This window comes from Zerene cesonia, chromosome 10, assembly GCF_012273895.1.
Source record: "Zerene cesonia ecotype Mississippi chromosome 10, Zerene_cesonia_1.1, whole genome shotgun sequence".
NCBI lineage: Eukaryota > Metazoa > Arthropoda > Insecta > Lepidoptera > Pieridae > Zerene > Zerene cesonia.
Genome location: NC_052111.1, coordinates 4,095,407 through 4,108,505, shown reverse-complemented (window position 1 = coordinate 4,108,505; position 13,099 = coordinate 4,095,407). Strand labels below are relative to the sequence as shown.

The following is a 13,099-nucleotide window of genomic DNA, read 5'->3' as shown; positions in this document are numbered from 1 at the left end:
TTATCCTCTCTTTATTCTTCAAAAGCAGCCAAAGCATTTGCAGAGGCACAAGCCTCAAACCCACCAGCTAAGTTGTCCGCTCTAATATATTGTCAATCAGACGACGATTTTTGTTCGTGGATAAAATATAACAACTCGTAAAATATTGTACTGGTAATAACATAACTAAAAGTTAACTTACAAATATATGGGCAGATTTAAAAGATTTAGCTATTAAAATTCATAAAATTAAAATCTATTTACTTATATTTATTGACTATTTATATTTTTATTAATTATAATGCAGCACTGCTTCAACTGACTTCAACCAAGATAAAAAAGAAGTTGAAAATAAACTTCGATTGCTTAATATTAATGACCTGATATGTGAAAAAAGCGGATATTTGAATTAGTCAACTTGAATAACTTATTATGCGGCAGGCGAGGATTGCTACAATTTATAATTGTTTCTTTTGTTTCTAAAATACATATGAGTTCAATCTTATATAAATGCAATATTATCGTCTCATAAGCAATTCAAATAAAATAGACACTTCTTGGTAATCAAATATTTATTAAATAATTTACAACAACTCATTATAATAATGTCATAAGCTAAGATTTATTAGGGAATAGGGTATCGTAAGGAACTTTTAAAAATATTTTATTAGCTATACGTGTCCCAATTTTGTTCCAGTTACTTTGAGCAAATGGTAACATTTCTTTATATAGAAGACGCCAGTTTTCGTTTGTAATTCTCATACCCAATTCAGCTGAAAAATAAGTTTGTATTTACTTCATTTGTATATTAACGTTTATTATGGATTGTCTACAATTATTTTAAAGGAAGGCAATATAAAAGGCAAATAGTAATATAACTTATAGCTTATACCTTCTCTGATAAAATAAAAACTACTGATAAGATGTTGTTATTTATAATAAAATGGGAAATGTATACTTTGTTACAATCGTAAACATAAGTATATTTTTGAATATATGTATATAACATTCTGTATAGTATTATGTTATCTGTGATTCAGCTAAGGCCTACCATAATTAAAGCTTGATTGTTACAAAAAATATCTCACAAACTTTTTTTGTACTATTTGACTTCCGTCTTACATGTTTTTTTTTATTATTTTTTATTGTATATGTATTCATAGATATTTATAGAAACAAAGATTTATATCAATGTATAGTCTATAGATATTTTATTCAAATATCACACAGTAGTGCCAATTACGATTCTAAAAGCAAACTTTATGACTTTATGTAATATAATATGTAAATAGTAATTTTTATGCAATAAAATAGCTATAAAAGTACAAGTCAATAGTTAATTTGTATAAAACAAAAACTGCCGAAACCTACTGTATTTATTTAATTATGTTATAGTAAAACTACTAAAACAAGTAGCTAATTATTAAATCATGAGTCATGATGAAGTGACTCTTTGACTCACTATGAAACCCAGTTTTATAAACGACTAATAACATTCCGTCATCGGCTTTGTCCGCATAATCAATGGAAGATATAGACGACGCGGGGCGTACTGGTATAATTGACGTTCCCGTGGGATTTCTTAGATAAAACTATCCTTTGTCTCGAAACTTTCTATGTACCAAATTTCAAAACGGACCAGAAGTTCCAGAGTTTAGCACGCAAGCAAACAAATAAACGCTTCTGATTTACATTAATATAAAATAAGTACAATAATATAAACTCGAAAGACAATTTGTATGTTAATACAATAACACAATTATTTTAACAAAATACAAACCCTCTACAAATGCTTAGAATTAGACCACATTTTAATATGACCACACGGGCGGCACCAGCTTTCAAATTAAAGTAGAATTGTACACGCATACAATAATGTTTGAATCTATCTTTCTTTTTTACCGCTACCAGCGAAAGAGCAGACGATGCGCTCGGTGTTAGGTGATCACCGATGCCTGTATGCAATCATGTTGTTATGGGCATTGCGATTGTTTTGCGGGCCTTTCAAGGATTTGTAGGCTCTGTCCTATACCACAGATAAAATAATACTATACTCTTGTCCATATTGTAGGCAGATGTAAATAGCGATATAATATGCTGGAAGTTGCTATAATACTTACTTAAGGGTTTGCTGTCCGGGTTTTCATTAGAAAGGTAAGTCTTCATGGAACCGACATCAGGACGCATGTAAAAGGAATTAATTTTTATGTAGGTGACACCGTCTATAACTTCAGGTTTACCGTCCAATTTCCACGTGTAGACAAGATCAGCTGAAAAAATATGTGGTGGAATAAAGAAAAATCTCATTTAAGCATATTTATTTAAAAATATTTTTTTTTTATTGATAATAATAAGTGGGCATTACCACCTTTTTGTTATTATCTATATTATCTAGTCACAACCTTTCAGTGACGCAACGTGAAATTAGTGCATATATTAGTATCTGATACTACTGTATAGTATTATGTTATCTAAAAATATTCGCCAAATCGAAGGGATCTAAGTCAAGTTATGCATTTAATGAACTCTAACATCACGATCTCTAACACGACGGCATGTATTATAACATCTATTAAACTGCTCAGAATTTAACGTGTGCGATGCCGCGGGTAAAAGCTAATAAAATATAACTTTTAGTAGTTAATTGATATCCAATAGGTACCTATAGGATCGGTGGTTTCCCTTGCGCAATTTTAGCACAGATAATATAACAATTATGACTGAGGTATCATGTGATAATTATTAGAATAAAGTAAAGCTATATATAAAAAGAACTGTCTGGGTGTTTGCCATTTTTAGTAAGTACTTATACTACATACTAATTTCCTATTACTGTCTCACTTCCCATTTTACACAATTCTACTTATATAATAAATGCGAAATTTTGTGAGTATGGATGTTAGTTACCACGCGAGCGACATCGCACGTTCTTGATTAAATTTGCATGTTGCAATAAAATCTTAACTGTTTTAAAATTTTCACAAACTGATATCACGCAAAACCGGAAAATGATATAACTCGAAAAGTAGACAGTACGAATTCGATTGTGTAAAGATCCGAACGTATTTTGCAAAGGACTTATGGCTAACTATATTTTTTACTCTTTTTATAATTTAGCAACAAACATATGACATGTTGTTTATTACTAAATTATCTACCTTTGATACAAAAACAAGGAAATATGAATTTAAAATACCTATGTACAAATTATACTGTGTATGTTGCTAAAAACATAATTTTAATTCAAATCATGTGTCAGAGCTTGATACACAAAAAAATAACAACCTTGTTAATAGAGGTTAGTATAAAGTTTGAAATAAGTATATTTATTTAAAATAAAATTCACAGGGAATAGGCTAATTCACCCGTATTATTTAATTTATAATGAAAAGTTACTGATGTAGGTACATGATATAAAATCGGTAATTGACTTGTCAAATTATAACATAAAAAACTTGTTGGAAATCTATATTTTGCGATAATTTCATAAAATAATCTAACCAATATTGACATATAAGCGTGTTTTTTTAACGTTTTCACTAGATAAGTAAGTAGATATATTTGTTTATTTAATTGGTACTTACTCATTGTGTTATTGAAATCTCCATTAGCAAGAATCTTAAGAGAGTTATAACTGCCACCTCCTTCGTATTTACCTTTGATAAATACTTCAGGCGTAAACATATCTATTTCCAAATGAAAAGACTCTTCATCCGCCTTTAGCCTAAAACATATCACACATTATAACGAACATAGACATTTTAAGATGTTCACTTAAAAACATTTTAGTATAGTTCTTATGACGATGCATCCTTAATTGTAATTCTATAGGAATTGTCACCAAAATTAAAGGAGGCAACTTCTTAGGTCTTGTTGGTAAGTAACTAATTATGTTGCTCCTTAGTCCTTTGTTATTATTCTGTTGACTCCCTGCTACTAATAAGTAGCCTGTAGCTACTGTACTTATGTCATTTAAGTAGTAACTATTGTCAATGTACCCATAACATGAAAGGTCTTGGACGTTCGTTATAAAATCCTACAACTACTATAAAGTTTAAAAAAGTATATATGATTCCATATCTTTACGACACTAAAAAAATCCTTTATTTGTATAATCTTAAATGGTTATTCGACTGTCGCAGACGTGCATAGCAGTACATAATCTATATGTATAAAATTCTCGTGTCACAGTTTTCGTTGCCATACTCCTCCGAAACGGCTTGACCGATTTTGATGAAATTTTTTGTGCTTATCCGGTATCTATGAGAATCGGCCAACATCTATTTTTCATCCCCCTAAATGATCAGAGTAAGGCAGAACAGCGTTTGCCGGGTGCAGCTAGTTGAATATAAATAAATGCACATTTTTTTAGTTTGAAGTATATAAAATACAACAAAAATTTATAAAATACAACCTTCGTTCAAAATTAATATATAAAATATATGCTAATTTGCCGGGGGTTAATTAGTAGGTACAACTATTCGTTTTTGACATATTATGATAATAAAAAATCTTCAAAATACAGACAAATCAACTGATTAATTTGGCATTAGTGCAACAAAGCATCATATCGTATTATCATATTGACCTTTTTAGTGCAAACAACCAATAAAATATATTGTAATTCGAAATGGACAATATTTTTATGAACATTTTTTTCATTATTACTGTTAAGTATTTTTTTTTCCATTACACAAACCAAGCATAAAACTGCAGTAACCTGGCCGTTAGGAGAGAACAATTAGTTAGATACCAGAGATAAACTTTATAATAGTTACTTATAATTTTAGGAAAGATTATAAATAAATCGATTTGTTAGCTTAAGAGCTGATATTTAATATAAACACATAAAAGAAGAAAAAAGTTCTTATATAATAATAACTTTAAGAAATTAGTTATTTATAGTATTTTCTCGATAGAAGGTAAATAATATTAATACAAAGGTCCAAACCTTGCATCTCGTACCGTAGATGTACTAAGGCCAGCCACATAAATATCAAATGCGTTCATTTTTGCTTCAATCTAAAAGAAAACATCGTTGAAAGATTAGATGAAACAATTAGAATATATTTCCTCGGATTTGAAATTAAAATTATCAATTTAATCAGTCAAAATAATCAAATAATTATTAGTTAAGAGTAGTATGAAGGTTGTGTTTTTTTATTTCAATAATCGTCGAGAGGTCGAATAAAGTTTCACCTTGGAATTTTTCATAAATAAAACATAACCAATTTTTTTTTATCTGTATCAAATGTCGTTTCAATACAAGCAATTTTTTTTTTGGCTTGCTTAGGGTCTCGAAGCCATATGATAATAATTATTTTTAACATAACAAATTGTCAGGATTAGACCAAACGTTAATAAGACGCACCGGAGACAATAGTTTTCAAATGAAAAAAAAAATCAAAATTGGCTGACCCAGTCGAAAGCTGTGGTATCTAGACAAAAAATACAGTCATTAGTACCTCTTCCTTTTTTGAAGTCAGATAAAAAGAAAAAATAGTATGGCCAGTGCAAACATGGTAAGTGGCTAAAATTAGATATTCTTTTTCCAAGAAATTAAGGATCGTTCATATTTGTATACTAGCTGGTGCCCGTGACTTCGTACATAAATTAATGTTCCAGATCTCGATTGTTATAAGTCAACAGAAACCGCGAATCAAACTGAACAACCGCTGCTAAGACATCACTGAGAGGAACTTGGAGTTCCACATCGGGAGTTCCAAGCCTTCGATATTTATAAGACAACTGAAAATGTCCTTTAGACTGAACAATGTAAATACTAAGACGTCATTTATATATATACATAACATTTTGTATCTGGGCTCTTGGGTTCCATATCAGATGTTCCTGATGTTCAAATTTAGTTGTAGAAAATACTCATCAAGTGTAATAATTTTTGTTATGGCAAAATTTGTATAACTTTTATAGTTAATACTAGGTCAATATCAGATGTTTTTATCATTTTCTTGTATTAAAACATATTTTAAAATGAACACAATACACATATTGTGTTCATTTTAATATATTCAATGTACAGAGTTTTTGCTGTTTTATTATATGTATAGAAGAATATAAGTAGGTAAACATGCATTACTTTTATAAGAGGTAGTTAAACCGATGCAGATGGTTAGCCGCTAGTTAGACCTTATAGCAGTAAAGGAAAAACAAGAAATATAATTGCTTCCTATTACTCTGCACAGTATGTATTAACCATTGTGATACAAGATAATTAGTGTCGCCGAATAGAGTTGGCAATTAGTCATTTGACTGTCAAGCGTTTCAAACATCCTGAAGAAATTTTGCCGTGAATATCGTAGCTGGGTTCCTGCGTGTTTACGTAAAATTGATTAAGAGTGGAAAACCTTTGGAAAACGAAGATCCCCTATTAAAAAAAAAATAACGCCCTTGATAGATCAGATCGCAAAAATCCATCATTTTTTATAATGCCAAGACTAATTTTGGTGCAAGATGGATCGCTTGCACCAAGGTTATCAAAACTAAAAAGACCTAAAAAGTCTTAATGGATCCTAATTTATAAAATAAATGTGATACGTATAAGTTTTTTCACCACGATTTCGACATATACTTATAATAACGCGGATTTTTAAGTTGATAATGAGTTGGGTAAGCTGATGATTATAAAACAATACACGTTAGGCACTAGTTACAAATTTTAATCCATGCATAACTCGGTCAATTGGTTAGTCAATATTCATAGTACCTACTCGTATGGGAAATAAAATCCATTATTTTGTATTTCATGTTGGTAGCAATGTACAAATTAATGGCATATTATTGTGAAGGTTTACCTTAAAAATATTATCTGATAGGAATTAATTGTAATTCGATTGATTATCAATACCACAGATTACATAATACTGTATTAGCATACTCTCTACAACGCTGTGATATTATACTAATAATATTATAAAGTTGGAGAATTTGTTTGTTTGTTTGAAAGCACTAAATTCAAATAACAATGATTTATTTGTATCAAATACGTGTCCAATGTCAGTTGAAAAATACGTTTTGCTGGGAAATCCTATTTTGCAATCCTAATTTCACATTTTTTTCTCATTTTTAATTTCTTAATCTTTAAAGCATTTGAATTGTAATCATTGTTTCATATTAATTGTGTAGGTTCGGTTAGGTTTCGGGTGTCGCGTTTGTTTTTAGTTTCACCTCCCTAAACAAACTAATACTAGCATATTTTATTATAAAGGATTTAGGACGCAGTGTAAAAAAATAACATCCTATATCTTAGATTAGATTAGAATTACTCGCACGCGAGCGAATTTTTTGACCGTGAACTATAATCTCATGGTCAGGGCTACACATTAATTAATAGATTATACGGTCTATTTATAGTCTATATTCTACAGATACTCTATGTGTAATGTTTATGACATGTTGTTATTATTGAACTCTGCACTTAAACCGTTGAAAAATTATATGAGATTAATGTAAGAGGTGTATTAGTTTATTGGTAGAAATAATTATGTAAAAATAGCATTAACTATCAAACATAACATAGACAGAGCTATTTGGTAGAGACGAAATTCAAAGTTGAGGAGTGAGAGGAACCTAAATACTCTACCCAGTTTATAAATACAAAACTAACTCACTCTATTTCACGCAATTTGTTACATTTTTAATTAATCGCTCCACCCAATAAATGGGGATCGTCCGTCGATGTGGAAGTATATGTGGGAGACACAGTACAGGTCGTGACATATAGGTAACATTTTACTCAATTTGTTGTTTTTCTGCATAATTAACATGACAATGACACACTTGAACACTGAATGATCTGAAGCATATACATATATGAATTGTTAGACATAGATTTATTTAGGAAAACCTAATTTTAAAAATTTACTATGTTTTATATCCGAAACAAATGAGGCGTAGAAAGTACAGGATAAAAGTATCGGATAAAAGCTAGATTCAATGAAACTCCAGATAAAAAAGGTTTAATAAAAATAAAAGAATAATTAATTAACGTAGAAAACAATGATCTAGTCTTCGTTTATTTTTCATTGGGTAGGTAATAAAATGGGAAATGAGTTCTTTATATGTAGTACATATTCACTTTTTATAAATTATTAATTTATTCATATAATAATATCAACCTGAGCTAGATCATATTAATTATACATTCATTTGTGTAATTTTTTATTTAATAGATTTCAGATGATTCCAGAAATTTTACTTCCGGTGACCATTTTTTTCATCATACCTTCCAAAAACTATATTAGCTATGTGTAATATCCCGCTTTAGAGCTGTTTGTCTCACTGTCCTCAGTAATAGAAAAATGAAATTCTTTTGCAAACAAACCTAATTTTGAAGTTTCTGTTGTAATGTATGGTTTCCATAGTATGTAATGAACTCTTACGACGAGATCTCAAGAGACCAGAGATTCGAACTCGATTCTCGGCGAGAACTCGGCATTTTCAAAATTTAGAATGGATTTCGAAAAGTGTTGTTTTAATTAGATAACTGAAATATGATTGAAACTGCTTACTAGTTATTAAGATGGACTATTGAACAAAATTATATATATATATATATATATATATATATATATATATATATATATATATATATATATATATATATATATATATATATATATATATATATATATATAATATTTTTGCTTTTAAGTTAATGAAGACAAAAATTTAAACCCCGTAAATCTCTTATATCTTATATGTAATGTCGTATAAAACAGTAGAAAATAATTACGGGAAGTCATTTTATTTATCAGTACCTGGATGACCGAGCTTTGCTCGGTTTAACTTCGTGAAGTTATATTGTTTATAAGCGTTTTTTTCCAAGATCGTTTAGGCATTTTTAAGTGAACACATGCATCAATAAGACACAAAACAATATAAACAATTAGTCTAACCTCAAAGCAAACACTCATTGACTTCGTTACTTAACAACGCCATTTGCTGGAACTTTAATTATTCACCAAAAAATAGTATTATTATTCGCCAATAGACGTCAGAAAAAAAAATAGTATTAGTATTATTATTCGCCAATAGATGTCAGGAAGAGTCGCTAAGTTTAAGTCGATAAAACACGAATATGACATTTTCTAAAAAAGACTCCTAGCTAGATAGATTTATCGCCCCCGAAACACCCTATATACTAAATTTCATGAAAATCGTTGGAGCCGATTCCGAGATTCCAATTATATATATATATATAAACATATATATATACAAGAATTGCTCGTTTAAAGGTATAAGATAAATAGGTATAATGTTCATTATAAAACATGGACAGTTACTAAAATAAACTTACTAGTTATAATACCGTACAATTTAAATATTTAATAATAAAAAAATAAATTGTGAAATGGGCTGACTTTAAACAGTTCACCGAGAGCGTTAATACGATAATATGAATATATTTTTTTTTATTTTCAATCGAATTTATTATCCTTTTTTTTCATATATTCGTAATTAACTTATAATTTTTGTTTTTGATAAGCGAAGCGAGCATGTTAGCTTATTTTATTTGGTTACGGCAGAGGCCTTGAGTATTTTAAAAAGATCGTTGTCATTTTTTATATACAAAAAAAGTTATCTATGAGGAATACATCTTACTGTTTATAGAACTGCCTAGAATGAGATTTTCTACCAACTTATTCAGAGTATAGGATCCAGATTTCACGAGATCGAGAATGAATTACATAGTGGTATAAAATAAACTATAAATATAATTTAAGCAAAAAAAAGCAGTCGTTCATTATTCTATATAAATGCTAATAATATTTTTTACATTTTATTGTGAACATTTATAATTGTTTTCAACACTGATTCACCTTGTAACTACCTCCCCACATCGCGTATTCGTGGAATACATTTTTTTTATATTGTGTAGTGCACTTGATTTAAATAAAAAAGAACTTGAATGGGTTGATCATGATAAAATACTTATTTTAAGCATTTTTAACACATGTCTCAACAAATAAGATACAAGAACTATATAGTGTTCAAGTTGTTAACAACATACCTGATTATTCTTATATTCCACTTTAAGTTCCTTTTGAAGGAAAGGGTCCAATGGGGGCACTCCCAAATCTTTATTTCCATTAGCAAAGTCCCTTACTCCCTTATGAACTGCTTCTATGAGACACTCGTTAACTTCCAATGAATTTCTGTTACATATTTTTAAATAATTATCTGTAAATAAAAATTATATATTTATGTATTGACTACATATAATAAAGAATTGTACACTTCTATATTACGAGTCGCAATTTATTATCGGATGTATACCTAATAATTATTTATTACAAATAAGTTACCGACATCCGACATGCGAAGTGGGAAGGGTGGTATTTGCTCCCAAATTACGAAAAAAAACAAAATTGTAACAAAACCAATAAAAAATTGCAGTCTAATTAAGACTCCTTCGCGGAAACGTTGGTTAAAAATACATCTTATCTAATAAATGATATGAATCTAAAGTACCTACTTGCACAACATTCATAAAATCACTTACCAATATTTTCCAAGCCGTACCCATTGCATATAAATAACGATAATATAATATATATTTTAAACATTTTGTATTAACAACAAAACAACAAGATATAGAAATCAACAAATTGATATAAAATAAAATTATTCAACAAAGACGACTTCTAGAGCCAGCCTCTCTCAGTCGTCTTGCGACGGCCACAGCAACTTTAGTGGTGGTAGGAGCTTGCGTTGTTGCATAAACATACGCCATTCAATGTCACCCACTGGTTCTGTTGTATTATTAATTACGTCACAGTAGACAATGTATAAGATATCTATTCACACTCTTTTCGTTGTCTTATTTGATAAAATCTTTTAGATACATCCTCATTCTCTTATTCTCAGCATCAAACAATATTATTATTCAATGATGTCTGCATATTTTAACCTACTAATTAGATTGTTAATGTTTTTTTTTGTTTTTGTGTATTTTTAATGCATATTCCCTGACATTGCAATATGCTTGACATGCTAGCGAGGTTATTTATTACCTGGGAAGTTATTTATCATAATGGTACAGAAATGTATCAAAATCCCACATCTGCGTATGGTTATGTAATAATAATTCACTACTATAAGTCCATAGGCTGTATTATATTTTTATGTTCATCTCAAGAATAAACTTAGACAGAACAGGGCCTCGACCTTTCTATCTTATAAAGACAATTAATATATTTGTCGTTTATTTCAAACAAGCCATATTATAGAATATTTGAGAGCGTCTTACCACAAAAATACTGAGCATCATTTAAATACCTAGCTTCGTAATATAAATGCTTATAATATAATCCACACGGAACAAGGTCAGTTAGTCCTTGCTGTGTATCGCAATCCGTACTCGCAAGTCGTACCTTGGTTGTACCAGATAATATTACATCCCAGCGTCAACAATAATAAGTCAATATAATATAGCCAGAATAAACCTGACAGAGAAGGTGTCAGGTGAAAACTACCAATATCAATATATGAAATAGAAAATAGTCGAATCGGTATAAAAATACGGAATAATATTTCTTTAAATGGCCTCAATAATATGTTTTTATTAACAGAAATGCCAAAGGAGCCAAAATATAAATATATTTTGGATTGGGATGACCATACCTAATTTCTTAAGTTTTAAGTCCGTAATAAAATATGTACGGTATGATGGAAATCTCAAAAGTTAAATCTTAAAGTTAAGTTTCATAATTGTTTATAATAACTTGTTTACTTTCTGTGGACTTTCGTGTAGATGCTTAACATAGTACTTTACTTAAATCTGAGAGATAAATTAAGTACACCAGACATCAATCGGTTTTTTTTCTACAAGCAAATATTATACCAATCCAATGATGCATGTTTATTCTTTAAGGAGTCCAAAATTTGAAAAGATTTACTGATATTTAATAGCAATTCAAGTTGAGCGTAGTTACATTTTTATTTGAAGGGGATGTTTAAAAGTAAACGGCTTAGTTGATACCTAGAAAATTCATTTATTTATTTTATTATTAAATGTATATAAGTTACGATTCAATATAGAATTCTCCAATTAACATGAAGCTTAAGTCGGAAACACTGACATAATTATTGCTTTAGGAGCTCTAGTCTGGGGGAGCGGGAGGCCCATATCCTTTTCCTTACCCTTCCCAGTTGTTTCCTTTATTCCTATCGCCAATCCTTTCTTAATCCCTTCCCAAAAAGTCGGCAATCCATTTGCAGAGGCGTAAGGTCTGCAATGGACCTTATGCCTCTCCAAATGTTTTTGGGCGGTGGTAGCGCTTACCATCAGGCGTCCCACAGCTCCATTGTCGACTGTAACAAAAAAAAATCTGGGAGACATGTAAATAGTTATTTTACAACAGAAGCATTTTTGGGATACTAAAACGTCGCGTCTGTCCGTTATGTTTGTTACATAAAACAGTGTAAATGGACCGTAAGTACCTACACCTACTCAAATATTTTTGCTTGGCTCATAATGATACAATCGTTGAAATGACATAACGGTACAATTCAAGATTAATGAGAACGTACAGAAATTTTAAACGTTCCTTATTTGTAAAGAGCACGTCCATTGGATTGATTATTAGCACAGGTATTAGCGCGTTATCTTAAAAATAATCGCGTTTCTAGATTTTACCGTTGGCTTTTTTTATGTCTCACTTGTTTAAATAAACTTTCCATAGTTTATAATAATTACAGTTTATGTAAAACGATTCCATATGAATATTTGCTAAATTCCGATGGAAATTAGAACCTTAGAATATAGTTTCAGGTATTGTATGTATGTATTATATGACAAAATTTTTGTTTAAGTACCTAGCGTTTACCTACCTAGTTTGAGTTAAGTAAGATGTACTTAACTTTTTTGTTTGAGTTAAGTACATCTTACTTAACTCAAACTTCTTCTATAAGCAACAATTTGTAATATTAAAAAACACTGCCTTTCCGCCCGCGTTCCATAGTTCCTGATCACGAGGAATTTCCAGTCTCAATCTCATCTTCTTTCTTGGGTCTCAAACTATCTTTGTACCAAATTTTGTCAAAATCGGTACAAAGGTTCAACCGTGAATAAAAGGAATGATATTAAGTATGGGTATTC

General features: G+C 29.9%; 1 protein-coding gene across 2 annotated transcripts; it reads right to left on the bottom strand.

Annotated features, from left to right (window-relative positions):
- Positions 1 to 458: 458 nt before the first annotated feature.
- On the bottom strand, positions 459 to 10,704 carry LOC119829659 (circadian clock-controlled protein daywake-like). 2 transcript variants are annotated; one of them, XM_038352275.1, is made up of 6 exons: positions 10,502 to 10,703; positions 10,010 to 10,179; positions 4,931 to 5,001; positions 3,564 to 3,703; positions 2,100 to 2,249; positions 459 to 752 (listed from the first exon to the last, which is right to left on the bottom strand). In XM_038352275.1, the coding sequence occupies exons 1-6, from the start codon at positions 10,563 to 10,565 to the stop codon at positions 595 to 597; spliced, it is 753 nt and encodes a 250-aa protein (XP_038208203.1). In that variant the 5' UTR covers positions 10,566 to 10,703; the 3' UTR covers positions 459 to 594. The 2 variants fall into 2 exon arrangements, with proteins under 2 accessions (XP_038208203.1, XP_038208204.1); XM_038352276.1 differs by having other exon boundaries at positions 688 to 752; positions 2,096 to 2,249; positions 10,502 to 10,704.
- Positions 10,705 to 13,099: the final 2,395 nt, after the last annotated feature.

Coding starts and splice junctions, on each gene's coding strand:
- LOC119829659 (XM_038352275.1), bottom strand. CDS start 10,565: ATGTTTAAAATATATATTATATTATCGTTATTTATATGCAATGGGTAC. Junction 5,002..10,009: donor TGGAATATAAGAATAATCAG/GTATGTTGTTAA, acceptor GTTTTCTTTTAG/ATTGAAGCAAAAATGAACGC. Junction 2,250..3,563: donor AGATTTCAATAACACAATGA/GTAAGTACCAAT, acceptor ATATTTTTTCAG/CTGATCTTGTCTACACGTGG.